This window comes from Dendrobium catenatum, unplaced genomic scaffold (assembly GCF_001605985.2).
Source record: "Dendrobium catenatum unplaced genomic scaffold, ASM160598v2 fragScaff_scaffold_1400, whole genome shotgun sequence".
In the NCBI taxonomy this organism is placed as follows: Eukaryota; Viridiplantae; Streptophyta; class Magnoliopsida; order Asparagales; family Orchidaceae; genus Dendrobium; species Dendrobium catenatum.
In genome coordinates this window covers 647,907-670,992 of record NW_021319862.1, presented here as the reverse complement: position 1 = coordinate 670,992, position 23,086 = coordinate 647,907, and the positions used below count along the sequence as shown (strand labels likewise).

Here is a 23,086-nt window from a genome sequence, read left to right as displayed (position 1 = left end):
AGTAGAACGTCGGGCCTGAACATCGGGCCTAAACGTCGGGCCTTGAGATGGTGGTGCGGAGAAACTGCGGCGGTGGTCCGGCGAGGCTCCGGCGGTGGTCCGGCGAGGCTTCAGCGGTGGTCCGGCGAGGCTTCGGCGGTGGTCCGGCGAGGTTCCGGCGGTGGTCGAGGAGGAGCTTCTTCCTCCTCTTCCTTCTCTTGCTTGGATCCCCCTCTTATGAGAAATGAGGGCTCTATTTATAGATTTTCTGGAGTGGCATGGCCCGTAAATAGGCATGAGATCAGGGGCGAATAGGGAGTGGTCCAATGGACGGCCGATATTGAATCCTACGATCATGCACCGTTCATTGGACATTTGAAGGCCTTAGTGATGTCGGAATTCTATGATCTTGGGCTCGTTGGATTTGTCTCGTCGAGCCCTTCGATTCGAGTATAAGCTCGTCAAAATCGGAGTTCGTTTGGTAACTCAAATAGTGGTTTGAACCTTCCGACAGCGCTTCGGATCCATGATTTGGACCCATTTGGACTCGTATTGTGTCGAATTTGGTGTCGTTGGATTTGTATTTCCGAGACGCTCAGTTTGACTGTAAGCTCGCTAAAATTGGAGTTCAGGTGTTCCCGGATTTAATTTTTGAAGTTTCTAACTTGATTTTTGCCTCGAGATTCGTGCCCGATCAAGTTAATTTTTACATGACGTATCAAGAACAACGTTCGATTCTGTGAGTGTGTGCAGTAAAAAAATAGTGGGCACATTAAAATAGCTAGAGATATATATATATATATATATATGTGTGTGTGTGTGTGAGAAATAGGCCTTAGAGATATTAAAATTTAAATAAAATTTAAGTACAAATTTTCTCATCAAATTTTGAAGCTAAATTATATTCTCCTCTTATTTCACGCCTAAATATATTTTAATGGCTGCAACTGGTCAGCATCAATAATCGTGCCAAGATCTGTTATTGCACTACTTAGGTGCATGTTCTAATTTAGTTCCCAAATAGACAATAATTTAAATCAAAGCACATTAAAATATTTATTGTTGGGAACTTATAATGGCAAACAATCCAAATTTCATTTAAGAAAAAAATCAAACTATTATTATAAATTAATAAATGACGTGGTCGTCTCCTTTTTCCGGGCCATGTGGATGCTAACTGTCTACCCCAGGACACAACTCCCCTTGGCCTATTGGTTGAGAGCTTAGGCTTCCAACTAAGAGGTCCAAGGTTCGGCCTATAGCTATCTTGTCGGAGTCGAGCTTCTCCGAAGGGGGGAGGATTGACGTGGTCGTCTCCTTATGCCCGGCCATGTGGATGCTAACTGTCTACCCCAGGAGCCACTACTACCACTAGTTGATAATTTCTGTTATTTACCTTTTTCAGTTACACATAGAACCGCACCTCTTTTTGTGTTGCCCCAATTTAGTTAGTAGCTCCTGTAGCCAAGTATCATTGGCATATATATCCATCCCGCTATAATGAAGGAATGAGACAGAACAATTAGAAGATAATTCCTTTTCCCCTGTTACTGCTACATTGGTTTTTCCCTTGCAGATTCTTCTTCTCCAGGGTGCCGCTGCATCAGTTCTGGTATCAGAGCGAGGCTCCAATAGCATGGCCGAAGGAAGTAGCCAGCCCAGACTCGACGACGATCGTAGTTTGGAGGCGTTATGGGAGACGCAACAGAATACCTCCAAGCAATTGGATGAGCTTACGAATGTTTTCACTCGTTTTGCAGGTGAAATGCGAGATGAGTTGCGGCAAATAAGGACGGCTTCCATTCCAGTAGTTCGTCCTGTGGTTCCAGCAGCCATACCAGGCCACAGAGCTCCAGGACTCATTAATCCGATGCCCAGACAGGCACCAGCTCTTTTCCAGAGTTCTCAGATTTGGACGGCGATGACCGTCCCGAACAAGAATATTTCGATTCTGATGTAGACGGCCATCGTCCAATACCCAATCGAACCAGGCGCGGCCAGCCGCATCGGAGGGAACATGAAGGTTTCCGACTGAAATTGGACATTCCTACTTTTGACGGTAGACTCCATATTGAAGATTATTTGGAATGGGAAGGAGCGTTAGACAATTTCTTTGATTACATGGAGGTTAATCAAGATAAGCAAGTGAAATATGTTGCTTGTCGGCTCAAAGGAGGAGCCAACGCCTGGAGGATGCAGCTATGTCAAACTAGACAGAGAGAGGGGTGAGGTCTGATCCGTAATTGGCACCACATGAAGCAGTTGCTGCGACGACAATTCTTACCTACGGATTTCAAACAACTGCTATATCTTCAATACCAGCAGTGTAGACAGGGGCAGCGATCTGTTAGTGAATACACTGAAGAATTTTACAGGCTTAGCGCCTGCAACAATCTTGCTGAATCTGAGAATCAGATGGTAGCTCGCTACATTGGCGGGTTGAAGGAGTCACTCCAAGATAAATTATAACTTAATTCAGTTTGGTATGTATCTCAGGCCGTAAATTTTGCCCTCAAAGCGGAAGCACAACTTCAAAGACCATACCGTCAGTCAATTACCAGACGTTCGCTGAAAAAAGGTTATGCGACCTCATCCAAATTGGCTGTCCCACAGACGAAGGGTTCTCTGAATTCTCCTGCTCAAGTGAGCACTCCTACGGCAGAAGCTAAGCCGTTAGCTAGGCCTAGAGCTCAAGGTCGGGACAACCCGTATGCTAAACCTGCCGCCATCAAGTGTTTCAGATGTCTGCAACCGGGCAATAAGTCCAATGAATGCCCAACTAGGCATCAAGCGCAGTTCATGGAGGGGGAAGAAGAGACGGGTCAATTCGGAGTGGGGGAAGAACAGGAAGATTCCATTGAGGAAGTGGTAGCTGATGAGGGGGAGCCTATCCTGGGCGTGCTGGAAAAGATACTGTTAGCCCCACGCAAGCTGAATGAGACTCAAAGGAACAATTTGCTCCACACCAAATGCACGATCAATGTCAAGGTGTGCGATGTAGTGATTGATAGTGGCTGTACCGAGAATATCCTCTCGAAGGCCGTCGTTCAAGCCTTGTAGATAAAAACCTCCAAGAATCCGAACCCATTCAAAATTAGTTGGGTAAAGAAGGTGTAGACTTCACTATTTTCTGAATTTTGCAAAATCACATTTACAATTGGCAAGAGTTATTTGTGCCAATTAACATGTGACGTTATAGAGATGGACGTGTGCCACTTGATCCTTGGTAGGCATTGGCAATTCGATAGCGGAGCAATTCATGACGGTCGAGATAATTCCTACACCATTGAGTGGAAGGGCAAAAAGATCAAGCTGCTCCCAACCTCGCTATACCAAGGCAAAGCAGAAGCCAGTAATTTCACGGTGGCCCGCCTTATTTCCGGGCAAGCACTTCTCCAGTTCAAGGATATGAATCCTACGGTATTAGCCTTGATTGCTAATGATATACCAGGACCGCCTGCTCAATCTCAGTATCCAGAGGTCCAGAGTCTTATTGAGGATTATGGGGACATAACCATCCCTGAATTGCCCCCGACATTACCTCATATGTGAACTCTCCAGCACCAAATTGAGTTCATATCAGGTGCTATTCTGCCCAATCTTCCACATTATCGCATGAGTCCACGGGAACACGCTATCTTGAGGGAAAAAGTACAAGAGCTACTGCATAAACACTTCATCCAACCCAGCTTGAGTCCTTGCGCCGTCCCGATATTGATTGTTCCAAAAAAAGATGGGCAGTGGCACATGTGTAAGAGAGCAGGGCCATTAATCGCATCACCGTCAAATACAGGTTCCCAATTCCACGAATCAACGATCTTCTAGATAAGCTCGCAGGCTCGGCTATCTTCTCCAAGCTGGACTTGAGGAGCGGCTACCACCAAATTCGTATCCGACCGGGGGATGAATGGAAGACGGCTTTTAAAACGGTAGATGGCCTCTTCGAATGGAAGGTTATGCCTTTTGGGCTTTGCAATGCCCCCTCTACATTTATGCGCCTTATGCATGACATTCTTAAGCCTTATTTAGATAAATGTTGTATAGTATACTTTGACGACATTTTGGTGTTTAGTTCTACCTTATTAGATCACTTGAATCATTTGAGGTCCATTTTGGAGACGCTCCGCAGCAATCAACTGTTTCTAAATCTACCGAAATGTGAGCTAGGCGTCACCAACATCAACTTCCTGGGTTTCATATTAACTCCTGAAGGCATCCAAACGGCACCCCAGAAAGTTTCAGCCATTCGGGATTGGCCTGTTCCCCGATCTTTGACTGATGTAAGGAGCTTCCACGGCCTGGCCAACTATTACAAGAGGTTCATTAAGAATTTCAATGACATTATGGCTCCAATCACAATTTTTTTTAAAAAACTACACCATTTTCGTGGACACTTGTACAACAAAGGAGTTTTGAGCAAATAAAGAAAACTCTCAGTTCAGCTCCGATCTTAGCTTTCCCTTACTTCGACATACCGTTCCAAGTGGATACCGATGCTTTAGTCGTTGGCATTGAAGCTGTTCTTTCCCAAGAGGGGAAGCCTGTTGAATACTTCAGCGAGAAGCTCAGTTCTACTCACCAGCGGTGGTCTGCCTATGAGCAGGAATTGTATGCCGTAGTAAGGGCGCTCAAGCAATGGGAACATTACTTACTCCACCGGAATTTTGTTCTTTGCAGTGACAACCAGGCCTTGCAGTACCTCAACAGTCAAAAGAACATCAATAGAATGCACGCTCGTTGGATCATTTTCTTCCAACGGTTCAGTTTTGTGATCAAGCACAAGATGGGACGAACGAATCGGGTAGCTGACGCTCTGAGCCGCCGATCAGCATTATTAATACACCTTTAAACGGAGATCACTAATTTTCAGTAGTTGCAGGAGTTGTATGCCGAGGATAAAGACTTTGCTTCAGTTTGGCCTGTTTGCCAATCGGGACAACCGCAGCATGATTATACCATCTACAATGGATTCTTGTTCAAAGGCAACAGCCTTTGCATCCCATAGTCATCCTGGAGACCGCAATTGATTAAAGAACTCCACTGCGGGGGTTATCATCTCACACTGGTAGAGACAAAACCTATGAATTGCTACAATCCCGGTTCCACTGGCCACACTTGCGTCAAGACGTGGCCAGATTTGTGGAGAAGTGATATGTTTGCCAAAGCTATAAAGGTAACGCCCAAAATACTGGCTTATACCTACCACTTCCAATACCCGATTCTATCTGGGAAGATTTATCACTCGATTTTGTGTTGGGACTACCACGCACGAAGAAAGGAGCTGATTCCATCATGGTGGTCGTCGACCGGTTTTCTAAGATGGCGCATTTTCATCCTGTGCAAGAAGACGTTCGACGCCATTAACATCGCCCAACTCTTCTTTAAAGAGATCAACCGGCTACATGGGTTGCCTCACAGTTTGACTTCGGATCGTGACGTCAAATTTGTCAGCCACTTCTGGAGGGAGCTATGGAAAAGGTTGCAAACCGACATCAAGCTAAGCTCGGCGTATCACCCCCAAACAGATGGCCAAACCGAAGTTGTTAACCGGACTCTTGGCAATATGTTGCGTTGTCTTGTGCAAGATAATCCTAAGAGATGGGAAGTGCTCCTTAGTCATGCCGAGTTTGCTTACAACTCTATGTTTAATCAATCTACGAGTTACAGCCCCTTTCAAATAGTTTATACTAAACAACCCAATCAATTGGTAGATCTCACTATCTTGCCAAAAGACACTCGCACCTCAGTCTAGAAGACAATCACCCAAGCTCAAGAGACTATACAGACAGTCAAGAAAAAACTTTAGGAGTCAACTGTTAAGTACAAACAAGCCGCCGATCTCCACTGGCGAAGGAAGACATTTACTGTGGGTGATCTAGTGATGCTACGAATGTGTCGAGAACGGTATCCGCAAGGAACATATTCAAAACTCAGTCCCAGGAAAATCGGCCCTTTTCCAATCAAGCACAAAATTAATGACAACGCATATGTAATTGACCTCCCGCAAGACATTCAGACATCTTCCACATTCAATGTCGCCGACATCTACAATTATCATCCACCAGATGGTGATCAGCCTATAGCTATCTCGTCGCAGTCGAGCTTCTCCGAAGGGGGGAGGATTGACGTGGTCGTCTCCTTATGCCCGGCCATGTGGATGCTAACTGTCTACCCCATGAGCCACTACTACCACTAGTTGATAATTTCTGTTATTCACCTTTTTCAGTTACACATAGTACTGCATCTCTTTTTGTGTTGCTCCACTTTAGTTAGTAGCTCATGTAGCCAAGTATCATTGGCGTATATAACCCGCTATAGTGAAGGAATGAGACAGAGAACAATTAGAAGATAATTCCTTTTCCCCTGTTACTGTTACATTGGTTTTTCCCTTTCATGTTCTTCTCCAGGGTGCCGCTACATCAATAAATATATTGGTGTATTATTACAGATCAAATCATTAAAAATAGTGCACATTTTAAATTTCTTAGATCTATTATTAACAGAATTCATGTTGGCGGGTTGAAATGAAGAAATGCATCAAGCCTTTTACATGATAGAAAAGTATCCCTCAAATGAGCGGCTTTACATTTAAGAGACAAACATGAAATAGTTAATAAGATTAGAATCACCTCGGATGATTTAGGCTTCGTTTATGATGGCTTTCTTACCACTTCTCAAAGCGGCTTTCTTGTAAAAAATCAATTTTTTTGTACTAAAAAGTCACTTTAAGAAGTGTAAAAAAGGCCGGTTTCGTCACATAAAATCCCGACCTTCTTACGATCTTATTAGGAGAGCAAATATATTAGATTCAACCTATGGAAATAAAAGTAGAGATAAGCCTTAAAAAGACTCAATTATAAAGTATTAAAAATAATTTTTATTTAGTAAATTCAAATGAGAATTCGACTGATTTGCTCATAGAATGCTTCCCATGCTGTAATATACAATCTCTATCTATTTACCTCAAGAATTTTATAAACCAGCTTTTATTTTAATCCAAATCGACACTAACCTCCAAATCTGAACTGGAAGAGAGCATTCCAGAGCTAACGACACAGCAGATTCTGGGGATGATCAACGATGCAATAAACTATACAAATTCATCAAAATTACAAGTTCTAAGGTCTCGGAAAGCGAATCAATAGAAAAAACAAAAGGAGCTACATTTGCTGCTAAAAGACTAGTTCAGACTTTTCCAATCATGTAGAAACTTTTCTAATCTGCTTTTCCATGAACACATGAAAATAGAAAGATAACAAAGTTGGCCAAGTTTACAGATATACAACAAAGGTTACATTTTGAATACATATAATGGAATTAGAAGCTTCAACCTTAAACATTTAACATGGAGGAAAACAAGTGAAGTACAATTTGCAAGCCTTCTTCAGCTGATTTCATGATCTAAACACCAGAAAGAGAGTTTGGAATAATGAAAAATATTTCCTAAAATGTTCTTAGGAAGAAGAAGGTAGATTGTTGCAGACTACCTTGGCTTGATCTGTTTCAATGGTTTCTGTGTAGGCTGCTAGATCCTTCTTCAGCACGGTTCTTTCTGTTGATTTCAGAATACATTTCTTCTATCATGGGTTTCCAGAGCCGAACTCGTGCATTTATAAACCAGTTTGAGACCTGGAACCACAAAGAAAGGATAGAGATGGATACATGGTGAACAATGAAGTCTAATTTAGTGAGAAAAACCATATTTTAATCAGATGTAATCGAGATTTGATGTTAGGATCTTGTCAACAACTTCTAAGACTTTTTTTGGAACGGAGTATCCACGCGCTGCCACACCCCAGAAAAGGCGCTTGACGGCATGACTAATCCTCAGCTGACCTAGAAGAGGCACCCACCCCAGAAATCTCCTGGCCCGCACTTGATTGAGTCTCACTTAAGAGGCGGTGCCACTCGAGGGGATTCTAGCACGGGTTGGAGGGTTCTCAACCGTACTCGCCCACCAACTAAGGTAAGCAACGGTGGGTAACTTCTAAGAATTTTATCAGCAACTAAACTAGCTGATACTCACAAATATTTTACTTACAAAAACTAAACCAAAGAATAGTAAGAACATTCTCCATATTTGGCTTGGCTTACCTGACTCCTTGTGAGTCCACTTTTAAGTGCCAACAATTGCTTTTCATTGTCTTTAGGGTACCTAAAATTATTGACAAATATCATATATTAAAACAAATATAAAGAAAATATTATCATGAAATTTAAAGAATTTTTGTGAGGCAACTCACGGATGCAAAAAGTTCTGAAACATCCAAGCGCGAAGAACTGAGACTGATTTTTCTGGTAGACCCCTCTGTGGTCTCCATGATGGTTGATCAGTCCTCTTTAGCTGCTGAAGAGCCCACTGTCTTTGGATGAAAGAAGTTTCAAAGCTTCTCTCTTTCTCTTTCATGAATTCAAAGCTCGATTCTTGACTGAATGAAGCAATCTGACCAGTAATTTTCTTCCTGATAGCTCTATAAAAGCTGGATATAGTGCTGAGAGCAAACTGGGCAGGCAGATGACACCCTGTGGCTGTTGCGGAATGGAAAGCTGAAACAGCATTTTGAATCTGATCGACACACTGAGTGAACCTCTGGTCAACCTGTAAGTTTAATGAACAAAGTTTCTGTATAACAAAAAATTAAGAGAAGAATTGTACATGATAACTTGGCTAGAAGCTGATTATATTTATCTGAGGTTTTAATTATTGGATTGCATCTACTTTACTGGGTGGATAAAGCAAATCAAATCATTCGAGCATATAATCTCTCTAGGTACCTGCTAAGGCATTAGAAAACATTGAGAATGCAGATCTTCCAATGCCTAGCCTGGTTTAGCATGACTAAAAACTGTAGAAGTTTTAATTACTTGCATGTCATTGATAGGATTGATGTGTCGTAAAAGATCAACTTGATTATGCATGATTATCAACATATATTTGAATTGAAAACTTTCAAAAATTCAAGAGCATGTGAACTCCAAATCCGGGAAAACTTGTAGATAAATAGAACAAGTCAATGAGATGAACTTCTATACACAAAAAATGATCTGATTTGAGTCCAAATAAACAAGTAATACACTTAAAGCATAGTTGAAAACTTTGGGATGTTAATTGGAGGAATAATAGATCTTCAGGTATTGCATGCTTATAGTCAAATCGAGCGTCTTGACAAGACGAATCCAATGAGCTCTAGATCACTTAATTTGAAAATTATTAAGACACTTAAATGTTAAAAGAATAATCTATAATTAAGGAAATCAATAAGATGAATTGTTTTGGATTTTGAATATATGTATTGGGCATCCACACTTAAAATCTATAAATATGACCCCGCTTCTTACATGATGGGGATCATTGGCTTAAGATTCAAGAGAGCTCACAGACTTGAAGAATCCTTGAAGCTCCCACCAAACCACTACCCCTTTGCTGACATTGAAATACCATCATTGGACCTCCGCCGCCTAAGCACAATCGTCGAAATGCCATTTCCCAACCTCCATTGTTAAATTGTCATTGTCCTATTATGTCCCTTCGACCATCATCTCTTAACTACGGTCCTCCAACCACCATCATCCGACTACGATATCATAATTACAGTCACCCCATAACACAATCTCTTGACTATTATTTATGTATGATGTATATTCATACAAAACTGAAAAGTTAAATTCTATCTCCAATATTACGAAAGCTTTAGCACCAAGGATAATTATTAATTTGGGCCCGTAAAATTGTGAATGATGTATTTATGATTCAATTTAAGTTGCTACGCCTAATCTTGGTTGAATTAAGCCTTTGAAATAATTACATATTTTCCATTAAAACTGACTCAATATTTTTGTTGTTTGGTGCGACATGCATTGCACCGAATCTAAAGAAGTATTGCATAGAATCCATATACCATGATATATTCAATATAAGAATTAATGAGATCAGACTACTAGCATTTGAGATAAAGGATTAAGTTACCACCCTCATAAACAAACAAAAAAAGTCACCACCCTTGTTATGTGTGCAAGGGGAATAAAACATTTATGATTCTTCTTTGGGTTATGAGCCAACCACATGAATCACTCATAGGAGTTCTCAAGATTCAAGCGTTCGACCTAAATTTGCGAGAATGTGCTAGGTGGCTATAAAAGATAGATCTCTAAGCTGGCAATTGGGGTGTTCTTGAAAGGTAAAAGCTATGAGATTAAGCCTATTTGTGAGGGTTCCTTTGGGCCTTTTTTTATTGAGAGCTGGTGTACTTGGATTTTAAGCACTGATAGGAAGGTTGTGGAACCAGAACTTGAATAGGTTGATGGGAAGACTTTAGGAGATAATTAAATGAACCAATCTTATATTGCACAACTCGTCATAGTGCTATAGATCATTCCTTTGGAATTTTAAGAGTTTAAGGGGAAAATCACTTTGGATGTTAAAGAATTCAAAGATAGGTCCGCTTTCAATTGCAGTGAATACCTTTTGCACGCAATAGTAGTGATTCAAAGGTCTTTCGCAGATGTTCAGTTCAAGAATTAACTGACTTTATTGAGATTGAATGGTGATTAAACCCTCAATGAATTTGGGAGTTTAAAATACTCAGTTTAAATAAGTCTTAAAGGAGATCCATATTTTGCCCTAAAATATTGAATCAAGGAGGAGAATTATTAAAAATGACTCCATAATTTGATGTTTGGTACAATTTGCATGGCATGGGATCTAAAGAAGTATTGTATAAGATACAAATAATGGGTGTAGGTTTCATTCTAGCCAAACCAAGTAACATGTTGAACCAAAGATGATGTTGATGTTATCTATGTACTTGATCTCTCTTTTGTGTCCTTTGTGGAAGAACTTTAATATTGGTGTTGTGTGTTGGATATCCGTACAAGGCTAAGATGAGAAAATCTAACTCTATTGCCTCGTCTTAGCATTGTACGGATATCCAGCACACAAACAATTAGGTTACGAGTTTCTTTCTAACATCCACAATAATCATAATTCTCATATGATATATTGCTATTAAATTTCTTTCAAATGAACACACATAATATACTTCATTGATCCACACAACATAATTTTAAATTAGGGCTAAATTTCAACAACCATATGCAGTCAGACAAAATCAGATCGAGCAAATTCAATAAAAGTCTGATAATAACATCTAGTTTTTAAATAATTAGATTTGCCAAAAAATGGCTAAATTGGTGAAGAGAAAGATAGGGGAAATGAGATGATGGAAAAATAAAAATCTATTGTGAAAAGGACTACTAGATATTATTTGAGAAAATGTCTTATGTGAAAAAGACTATTTGTTATTGCTTGAGAAAATAAAGGAAAACAGGAAACCTCATACCATCTGAAGCATATTTATCAGTTCATATTTTCTTGTACTATTTTGCTCCTGCAGCTGGAAGTCTGTTTGTTGTTCCTGCTCATTTTCTCCTGAACAAAATGGCAAGCCATTAGAGCCAGTTGCTGTAAATCCATTCACAATGGAGCAGCTGGAAGAAGACCTCTTTGCCTCAGCCACACTATCACCAAGTGAATCATCAACCTCTTCCACATCTTCAGTGGCATAACTGGCAAGTTCAGAAAGTATTTCTTGAATAACAAGTAGATATCTCGATCCTGATAGCATTTGAGAAAAGTGAACAGGCATATGAGATGATCCACAGCACAAGGAAAGCTTCTCTCTATTTGTAAATGAGTTCTGATAATCTCGAGGAAGATTATGCATCTTATTTACATCCATTGAGCTACCAACTCTAGACATAACTTGTGTCATGCCAGAATAGCTTACTTCAGAGCACTGGTCTGCACCATTTGCCAAGCTGAAGACAGAAGGCTGAGAGGAGCCAAGACTCAGTGATAGCTCATTTCCATGAGAAAGATCAAAGCTCAGAGTAGATCTGTTGGAAATCCAACCTTGCTCTAAGCTTCCTACAAGATAAGATGGGTGAACTGTGCTAGATGTTTGAGTTGAAGGAAACTGATTCCTGGAAAGCTCATCATACAATTTACAATTCAACATATTGTAATTCCGTTGTCCATTCGAATCACCACCACCTTTTTGAGATGCTAAGAATACGGTGTGATCCTGCGGCCCAAAGTCAGAGCTTACTGAGATCTTCGCGGATGAATTTAGAGAAATGCAGCTTTCAATGGGTATGACTTTCTTCATATCCTCTAAAGAGAAGGATGAAGTCGTATGATTATCGCGCAAACTAGTGGTTGTCGACAGAAGATCAGCAAGCGAAGCAGCAGACAAAGAAGTTCCCATGAGGTTCTCTCTTAAGTTGGTATTTCCAATTGAGGCATTGAATGAAGCATTTGTAATATGAGACATATTAGGAGCATACAGTTCACTATTTGGGCCTTCTTCCTGGTATGTAAGATATAATGAATCCGTATGCATAATCTGCCTGCAATTGCCATGATCTGGTACATCGGACGGAAACATAGAACCTGAAAACATTTGTGAGCTAAATCCATCCATGGCCGCCATATAACTATGATCTGCAGCTGATGAAGAGGCATTGAAAAAATCATTCTCCATCATGAATAAATTCAAAGACCTTTTGGTGTCCTCAGAAGTTGCTCTGATAATGCACAGCAGGCAAAACAGTTAAATCATTCTATCTTCTGGCAATTCTCAAAACTCAAGAAATATGACCAACCTGCACAATTACACACAATTGAGGCTGTAATATCTACAGGGAAGTTTTCAAAAAAGTGGAAAGAAAAAGTAGAAAGGCAATATTTCTCATTATTTTTAAACAAACCCACATTACAAGAATAGCTGTTTATGAAGGAATTATGAATGCTGAATTTAGAAGCTGTAAGCTAAAAGGTTTGCTCAGAAAAAAAATCAAATAAAGACTTGTAGATGAACACATTAAAGTTCACAAATACAAGAGAAAAGTTTATGTGATAAGGTAAGATCCACCTACGTTCATGATTGCACAAAGATAAGATATTTCACTAAACATTAACAGAGGGGTAAATCACGAATTTCTCTTCACATAAGATTGAAGATGAATATTGAAATAATACAAAATGAATGATAGAAAAAGTATAGCATTCTTACAGAAATTTTTGCTAGATATGATTACTATAAAATTTCTAAAATATTAAGAGAATATTTGATTATAGCCTTAACAAGCATAGTATCAACTTCATAGTGTCCAAATATTATTAATGTAATTTCTGATTGTAAAATTTAATCCCTGCACTCTTCTTCACCGTCTCTCCCTCAATACTCATACATCCTCAATTTATTCTCAGCTCACGAGATCTGGAAAACTCTTGAGAACATGCAACAACCCACCAACCGTTCGAGAGTTATCTAACTCAAGAACGTTCTACATAACGTTACAATGGGAGACAGCTCAATGCAACAATACTTGGCCCAAATCAAAGGATTAGTAGACAACATCGCCGCTGCAGGATCTCGAGTAACTCTGAGGGCATCATTCACTATATCCTTAACGGATTGCCGACTGCCTACAACTCATTATGTACTTCCATTCGAACCTGCCAAACTACCATAAGGCTTGAGGTCCTCTACTCCCTACTGTGCAGCGAGGAGATCAATATTCAAAATCAGCTCCTCAAGGACTCCACATTGTCCAAAGACAATGCTGCCTTCTACACTAATAACCGTTCCAATCGAGGCAGAGGAAACTCTACGTTCAATCCTTGCCCAAGTCGCGGCAGAGGATCCAGCAATTGAACCACGGGCAATACCAGCTCAACTGCATATCCATCAAACCCGCCCAGAAAAATCTGCCAAATCTGTCGGGCACATTGCTGCGCAATGCTGGCACCGATGCAATCTAAACTACGTTCCCGCCCCGCCTCGAGCCATGCTCTCTCACGCATCATCTGCCCCTCAGATAGAATGGGTACTAGACACAAGCGCTTCGTCCCATCACAAGGCAGATGCTACCAATCTCCATCAACCGCTTCCCTATCAAGGGTCAGACTCGATTTCTATTGTGAATGGCAGCACGCTTCCCATCCAGCATACCGGAGACGGCATCCTTCCCTTACCTCAATCCAATCGTAAGTTGTATCTACGCAACCTCCTTCATGTTCCAGCCCTATCTCACAACTTACTCTCCATTCACAAACTAACATTCGATAATAATTGTTTCATCTCTTTTGATTCGTCTGGGTTTCAAATCCTCGACCTACAGGACAACCAAATCCTCCTTCGTGGTAGGAGCAGAGATGGTCTCTACCCCCTATCAGCTGCCATCTCCAACAAACGTTCTTAAGCTCTCCGGTCCAATCTGACCTCAAACAAAGCTTGGCATGATCGGCTGGGCCATCCACATCAACTAATATTACATACACTAGCTAAATTAGATTCCTCTATATGTATGTCCCCCATCTCTTTCGTTTGCAAATTTTGTAATATGGCTAAAAGCCATAAACTATCTTTTCCAAATAGTTCACACAATGTTTCAGCTCCGTTTATGTTAGTTCATACAGATGTTTGGGGCCCTGCACCAATTTCATCACTCACTAGTTGTTGCTATTATGTCATCTTCATCGATGATTATACTAGATTTTGCTGGCTATCCTTAATGAACTCAAAAGAAAAAACCTTCTCTAAATTTCCAGCAATTCATAAGTCTAAGTCAAAATCAGTTTCAAACCAAAATAAAAACATAACGATCCAACGGGGGCGGCGAGTACACAAGCACACAATTCAAATCATATCTTTCCTCCAACGGCACCCTTCAACAATTCTGTTGCCCTCATACCCCTGAACAGAATGGCCTTACTGAACCAAAGCATTGTCACATACTTGATGCAACTCGTACACTTATACTAGCTGCTCATCTACCCCATTCCTTCTGGGCAGACGCCTTGCTCACCGCTAATTATCTCATCAATAGGCTACCAACCAAAGCACTCAATCTCCAAATTCCGTTCCAATTGCTTTATCACTCCCAGCCATCTTATAATCATCTCCGCGTGTTTGGTTGCCAATGCTTCCCATGGTTACGACACCAAGCACCTAACAAATTGTCTCCTCGATCTCTCGAAGGTATCTTCATTGGATACTTTCCTACCCATAAAGGGTATAACTGCTTTGACCCTCTCACCAACAAAACCAATGTCTCTGGACATGTTGTATTCCACGAACATATATTCCCCTATCAATCTTCCAATATCAATCCACCACCTTCACCCTCAAACAACTACACTTCGCCTCTCCCTCTCCTTCCCATCTCAGCCATTTCAGCTCCACAAATACACCAAGATCCTCAAATCATCTTTATCGAGCCCACCTCACCAAAAATACCTCCCATCCCTCCAGCCACAACATCTCAACCAAACCTTCCCCATACTGATCTCAACTCCTCCTCGTCCAACTCAACCATTCTCATCTCTCCACCTCCAACCAAACACCCAATGCTAACTCGCCTCAAATTCGAAATTGTTAAACCCAAACTAATATTCGACATGCTAGCTACCACAACAAATCCTATAACCCCAACCTCGTTCACTCAAGCCAACAAAAATCCCAACTGGCGTGCTGCCATGACCGAAGAAATTTAAACCCTTCACCGACAGGGCACGTGGTACCTTGTCCCCCTACATCACAACATCTTATTTTGGGGTGCAAATGGACTTAACGAACAAAACTGGATTCCACTGGGCAAATTGATCGCTACAAAGCACGGCTTGTGGCCAAAGGCTTTGATCAGCAACCTGGAATCAACTACCATGAGACATTCAGTCCCGTAGCCGAAATGCCAACCATACGAATACTATTTGTCATTGCAAATCAGCGCGCCTGACAAATCACCCAGCTGGATGTTTCCAATGCCCTCCTCCATGGAGATCTTGACGAAGAAGTTTACATGAGGCAACCACAAGGGCTCATTGATCAGCAATTTCCCAATCACGTATGCAAGCTTCTGTTAGGCGGGCCCCTCCGGTCCTTACTTACTCTAGGCGGGCCCCACATGGAGTTAATTCAAGGGTTGGAGGGAAAATTTGAATGGAAAGGGGGGGGGGGAATTTGAATAGAAGGGCTGTTTAGGGATTTTGTATGGGGATGAGAGTTAAAGAGGGGGAAAGGGGGGAATTAGGTCCTCATCTTGAATTTGAATGAAAAGTTTGAGATCTCATTGTGTGCTTGGGCTCTAGGGTTTGCAAGAGACTTGTGGAGAGTTGTTCTTCCTCTCGAATTGAAGAACTATTGTATCTTTGCTGTTTTGATTCTTCTTCCAGTGGAATACAAGTATTGGCTTGGTTTTATTCCAGTTTTTCCCACTGTTTTCTCAGTTTGAGTGCAGTTTTCTGCTGTCCACAGCAGAAATTCTGCTGTTTTCCTGCTGTTTGCTCTTCCGATTGGCTTAGGATTGCTTGCGAACTCAAGTATTACCTTAGGGTTACTTGCGGACTCAAGTATTTCCTATCAGCTTCGCAACGCCATTTGCGTCCTAAAGCAATCCCTAAGGCAGTGGTATCCCAAACTTACCTCCATCTTCAAGAAACAGGGTTTCAATTCACTAAGTCTGATCCCTCACTTTTATTTTACAATGTTGACCAAATTCGCATATACATACTCATATATGTCGACGACATGCTTGTCACCGGTAACGATAACCAATTCATCTAGTAGTTCCTTGCAAATCTTAAAAAGGCTTTCTCCCTCAAAGAACCCGGCCCTGTTTCAATGTTCTTAGGCATTAGAATCACCCCAGTCCCATCTGGTCACTTCCTTGACCAGCAACAATATGCCCAAGCTATCTTGCAAGCTAGTGGTTTCCTCAACTGTAAACCATCTCCTACTCCTATTTCTCTCAAACCGCAAACCCACAAAGCTTCAACTCAACCGTCACATGACCCAACTCTCTACAGGCAGCTAGCAAGCTCTCTCCAATATTTAACCATCACAAGACTGGACGTTGCATTCGCTACCAACCAAATCTGCCAGCATATGCACGACCCACAACCGGGCGACTTTCAAGCCTTGAAGAGACTCCTCAGTTACATTCAAGGCACAATTACATACGGACTCCCTCCGTTGCATACCAATCTGGATCTCACAACTTATGTCGATGTGGATTGGGCCTCCGACAACACTGATCAGAAATCTACAACTGGCTTCTGCACTTTTCTTGGCTCAAATCTGATTTCATGGACATTAAAAAAGCAAAACACCGTCGCCAAGTCATCTACCGAGGCTGAATATCGAGCGCTGGCAGCGGCAACATCGGACATTCTCTGGCTTAGGAGACTTCTTCGAGAATTTGATGCATCCCAAACTCAACCCACAAAAATATTCTGCGACAATACCTCAGCCATAGCCTTAGCTAAAAATCCCATATTCCATGCTCGCACTAAACATATTGAGATTGACTATCATTTTATTAGTCACCACATTAACAACAAGGAGATCAAAGTACTACACATCAACTCCATTGCTCAACACGCTGATCTCCTGACAAAGCCTCTACCTACCTCCAGGTTCCAAGAACTTCGCACCAAACTGACTATCCTTGCCAGAGACAATCAATTTGAGGGGGCAGTTAGAATACACTAACACATCTACCCACTACTCTTTACAACCAGCGGCGGCAGGCTCCAGCCGTCTTCCAGAAAGATCCATCTAACGGATCACGTGACCATTCCATTCTTCTATATATGTAAACAGTAGTAGAAGGAAAAGTTATGAGAAGAATGTTTGAAATTCATTTCACTTTCTAGCTAACCTCTCTGTTTCCCTGTGTTGCTTCTCCGCTAATGCAAGTTCTTGTCACAAACGGCTTTCTTGCTGCTTCTTAAAGAAGCTTTTTAGTACATAATTTTTTTGTGTGCTAAAAAGCTGCTTTAAGAAGCAACAAGAAAGCCGTCCCAAAAGAAGCTTGAGACGTATGATAATTTAGACTTGTGTTTCTTTTACTCTTCAGTTTATGGCATATATTCTTTAAATAATATCAAGCGGTTAGTGAGCAACATAATTACAATTTATTTGTCATATAAAACATGTATAACACCTTTTCAGTATACTGCGGTTGTGAAAAACATAACGTATATGTGCCATTTTTGCGATCTATTTTTATCTCGTTAAACTTTTTGACTTCCACAATATATTTCATGTTAAACCTCCTCAATAGTTCTCTCTTTAAATCATTGATCTTTTAAATATCAGTCTTGTAGTAAACATGTTATGCTCATATAGTAATATAATAATTCAATCTTTTTTTATTCCTTTAATATAGTAATAGTGATCGTTGTTGCATCTGCAAAATTTAATCCTACTCCTAAACCTGTTTTGTTTTTTGTATAACTGGTGAGGTTCTTGTCACAAACCATAAAAAGCTATTTTTTTTTCACACAAGACTTTATTTTTCATGTTTAACCAATCTTTTGAGATGAATCGCGTACATGTCTTTCTCTAGGTTAGAATGTATGAAAGTTATTGTGATACTTATTTAATCAAGATGTAATTCTTCTACTAATACAATGCTCAACACTACTAAAAAGTCATTAGTTTAACAATTTAAAAAATATCTTTGTAAAATCTATACTTCATTTATGTTGGAATGCCTTTAAAACAAAAGCCCTGTCTTGTGCATTTTGGTTTATCTTTTCCTCTTTTGTTTTGAATATTAATTTATTTTATAACTGTTAGAAAATTGGGAGGAGTTCCTTGCAACAGAGAGGGAGAGAGAGAGAAGGGATGACAAATTTTAGAGAAGGAAAACTAATCTAAAGCTTTTATTCAATTTTTTCCAAATTATACATCAGCCTACAATGCCTATATATAGACATTTACATTGTTGTGGTAACTTGCAGGATCAATCTATCCAAAATTGGACCAACACATCATAATCTCCATCTTGGTCCATGTTTTACAATCAAAGAACCACCTATGCACCTATTGCAATCTAATTGGTTTCCTGCACTAACTCCACGAGCAATCGCACCGAACAGGGCCCAATCTCGCTCGTGAAAGGCCTCTACCGTATGTTCCAATCAATAACTCCAGCTCATGATCCAGCAGCGATTCGTCAGTCTTCCTCAGACACTCGTGCGTGCTCCAACTTGCGACCTCCCACTACACATCCGATTCCAAGTCCACGACCAACCTATTGCCCCAAGGTTCTTGATCTTGCTTGTTTTGAACCACTGCTCCAACACACAACAACCAAATGACCCTTTTCGCCGATCAACCCGCAATCTAACCCGAAAACTCCACCTCAAAGATCTTGACTAATCTTTAATCAATAAATGAAAGATCTTGCTTCCAACCGGTCTTGCACTCGATTTTGATGCTTCAACACACTCCTGTGCCCAAGCATCACCTCCGAATCTATAGCTCAGACTCCAATCTCTGATCCCTTGCGAAATTGTGCATCTAGCTATTCGGACAACCTAACTCTGCCTATGTTCCGGACCCCTGTGCTCACATGCATATGCAACAAACCTGCGCTCATGCACGACCCGCATGAGTCCGCCAATTTGACCTATACGACACCTGGCCGCGCTTGTGGCAGCCTTCCTCAGACCAGTGCATGCTTGTGCCTTACGCCCACGTCTGCCCCTCACACATCCGCCTGCACCACACACCACATGAACCTCGTACAACCCGCTTGAACCGCACCCCCCGCGACCTTTCCTTGTTATGGCCCGCTCGCGCCTTTGATGTTTGCACGTGTTCTTACGAACATCTACTCCAGGCCTACCTGCCTGCACCATGCACCGTGCACATCGTGCGTTAGACCTGCCTACTCTAGCCCGCCCGCACTGCTTCCGTGCGAATGTCACAAGCCTGCACTGCTCTGGCCACATCCTAGAAACCAGAAGCAGCAGGTCCGCCTCCGCAAACACGAATCGCCTGTACCACATGCTTGCCACGGCCAAACCCTTTCTTGATTCACCTCAAGAACACTTTCCTCCTTCCTCGATCGCCTCAACGAGGCTTTGATACCATTTGTTAGGTAATTGGGAGGAGTTATTGAGAGCTTAATGAGCTTTTTGCAAGAAAGAGGGAGAGAGGGAAGGGATGACAGATTTTAGAAGAGGAAAACTAACCTAAAGCTTTTATTCAATTTTCCCCAAATTATGCATCAGCCTACAATACCACAATGCATATATATAAGCATTTATATTGTTGAAATAACTTGCAGGATCAACCTATCCTAAAACTACCTCACAGTAACATTGTTTTATCTTTAGGCACCTTAGTCAATATTCAAAAGTTCTTTTTTCATAAAAATACATCTCTTCCTTCAATAAAACTCCTACTTAACAAAATTCTTTTCATGAATGGCTTTGTTATAGCACTTAAGCTTGTGAATAAGTAGAATAATAGTTAATTGGCCTGGGAGTTCCTTATGAGCTTCTAACTTGGCCACAAGTGTTCTGAGAGCTCATGCTACTCATGAGTTTCTTATAACATTTTGTCTTTATTTTGGGATATACACCTCTTCTAGTACAAAATGCTCTAGAATGGAGTGTCTTTTATAGTAGTATTTGACTTATTTTTGTATAATACAAATTCATTGAAAATGGTATTTTCACACCATCACTATCCAAAAAACTATAGCTAAACTCATCTTAACCATATTAAATGAAGCAACACTTCTTAGATTTTTGGTCAAATTAATCTCTAATGATTTGACCAACATAAACATATGACTGGCAGCAAAACTCTTTCAAACATGATAAATATGCATCCTTGCCTATCTGGTTTTTTCCTAAAGCAGAAAGTTGAGTGCAAGGGACAATCCTCGGTTGATCAAATATACAATTATGTTACTACATCATCTACTTAGAATGAATTGGGAAGACTTGCATGTAGTCTCATGCTCCTTGCACATTCATTGAGAGTTCTATTCATCCCATTAATTATTTTTTTAGTTCTTGCAATCATTCTCTCCATACAAATCTAGTCAGTTGCACAATAGTTATTGAATTCTATTTTCATAGACCCTATTGTTTCTGATTGCAAGCACTTGATTTCATATTTATTTTCATTCTCCCCTAAGATTTTTCACATCATAAAAATTTGGGAGCAAGTCAAATATTTTTTATATAAAAGGAACTCATAACTTTTCATTACTATCATTTATGAAGGTGAGATAGTGTAATGATCCTAGTCTGAAAGCGACATTACTTTTTCTAACGAGACAATTCGATTTTAGAATTCAATTTTAAGTCCCAAAGAAAACTAATATTTTTAAATATGTTTTCAAAATTCCACCAACAAACAAATATGAAGGCTAAACATAGGAAGGTGTTGCTACTATTGCTCACTTCCTTCTCTATTGTTATAGCTTCTTTCTACTATGGCCAACAGCTTCTACTTTTGATAGAATTCAGACAAGCAACACCTTATTTTTCTTGAAGAACCAAAATATCTCCCTCCTACAATCACCTAAAAAAAACATCCTCCGTTTGCTCTGTCAATTGGCAACTCCTCTCCCCCCTCTCTCTCCCTTTTCTCTCTATTTGCTTGTGGCATGTGGGATGTCAAATCTTTTCATAGTGGCAATAAAAGTAATGAGTTGGAAACAAAAAAAAAGTTTTTATAAGATCCTACAAATGTTATGTGATCTTTAAAAATAAAAGATCTCTCAAAGTCAACAAAAAATCCTTCATACTCTTTACATTAAAATTAAATCCCCAAAATATCATCATAGCCCACAAAAATGAATTAATCAAAGATTTATATTCAAAGAGGAGATTCAACCATTTATTGTAAATGTTTTGTCAATGACAAAATTTGGTTCCACATTATCAAAAAACTAACCACAAACATTCTGAGTAACAGGATGTAATAGAAAAACAGGTCAATGCAACATGAGAAAGGTTTTAGAACTCAAACAGCAAGATGTTCAACATAAAAATTAAATAAAAACTAGCATTCAAACATAATGGTGCTAGAAGTTTTCACTAAAAAAAAATTGCCACCAGTTCGCACAAATTAGAGACTTATCAAACCGTGGAAGACACTCACATGAAAAAAGATAACATTTTGGTGATTCTTAAATCACAGAGGCAATAACTTTTTAGGGTTGAGAGCAGAGCTCTACTGGAAGAAGAAGAACAAAGCATCCGCATAAACCAGTAAAATTTGTAAAATTCATTATATTTAGTTTGCAGGTGAGAATGGAGCCCATTCAATTCAATTTATCAATAAACAAGCAGAGAGAGAGAGAGAGAGAGAGAGACTTGTCTGTTAATTATAAAGCACATAAACCAACGTCCACTTGCATGAACAGAAAAACATGACATAGACGCCATGATTTAAACAAAATAAATTAACATCTTCCTAATTCAACCCAAATGCTTCTTGGGGATTCTTCAATTGAAGAGGGGAAGAAAATAGAGGGCAATGTAAGCATTAAAAATACATTTTTAAAGAAATATACAGTAACTTCAGCCCATTCCTGCACAATCTACATTGCAAGCAAAGCCATTAAGTACAAACCTGATAGACATTTCAAATGATTCCTGAACTGTAAACAAACTGATTGTTAGAAGCCAAATTCTTCCTCAAACACTAAAGCAAGAACATATCAATGAACAAATATAAAACAAAACAAAGATTAGAGACACATACCTCCCTATTTGCCACAGAATTTGCTAAAATAGGAAACTTATTCTTTTTCCTCATTGAAGGCCTACAAGATATAAGTTTTCCCATCAAGCCAGAAACAAAGAAGAGAACAATAGAGTAGAAAGTTCATCAGTTATCCATCACTTTGACACTATATAGCATCTACTTCATAGCAAAGTATGTTCTTTTTCTCCAAGTGATCAGGGAATTGGTTTTTCATCCAGCACTAAAAACAAATCTCAGGGCCCCATAAGTCAGAAGAATAATGCATCCTCACTTCCGTAAGAGTAAAAGGCCAAAAGCTATAGTATGCATAAGTGGGATTCTCACTGTGCCTCATCAGGGTAGTGGGGTTGTCTTCTTTCCTCACTGCACAAAGCCTGCTATAGTACAAAAGCATATAGTTTAAAGAGAGGGGGAAAAAAAAAAGAAAGTTTTTTTTAATGGTTCTTATCTCTACATGATTGATGAACAGAAAAGTGAAAGATGAAAACTGAATCGCAGCACTAAACACAAAGATCATACAA

The 23,086-nt window shown here is 40.1% G+C and overlaps 2 protein-coding genes across 2 annotated transcripts; one reads left to right on the top strand and one right to left on the bottom strand.

Moving 5' to 3' along the window:
* Positions 1-7,310: 7,310 nt before the first annotated feature.
* LOC110092098 (homeobox protein ATH1) lies at positions 7,311-22,637 on the bottom strand. The gene is made up of 5 exons (XM_028699878.1): positions 22,563-22,637; positions 11,319-12,642; positions 8,223-8,578; positions 8,074-8,134; positions 7,311-7,608 (listed from the first exon to the last, which is right to left on the bottom strand). Exons 2-5 carry the CDS (start codon positions 12,522-12,524, stop codon positions 7,483-7,485), a joined length of 1,749 nt encoding a protein of 582 aa, XP_028555711.1. The 5' UTR covers positions 12,525-12,642; positions 22,563-22,637; the 3' UTR covers positions 7,311-7,482.
* On the top strand, positions 16,665-17,534 carry LOC110092130 (uncharacterized mitochondrial protein AtMg00810-like). The gene has a single exon (XM_020816527.2). The coding sequence runs from the start codon at positions 16,665-16,667 to the stop codon at positions 17,532-17,534; it is 870 nt and encodes a 289-aa protein (XP_020672186.2).
* Positions 22,638-23,086: the final 449 nt, after the last annotated feature.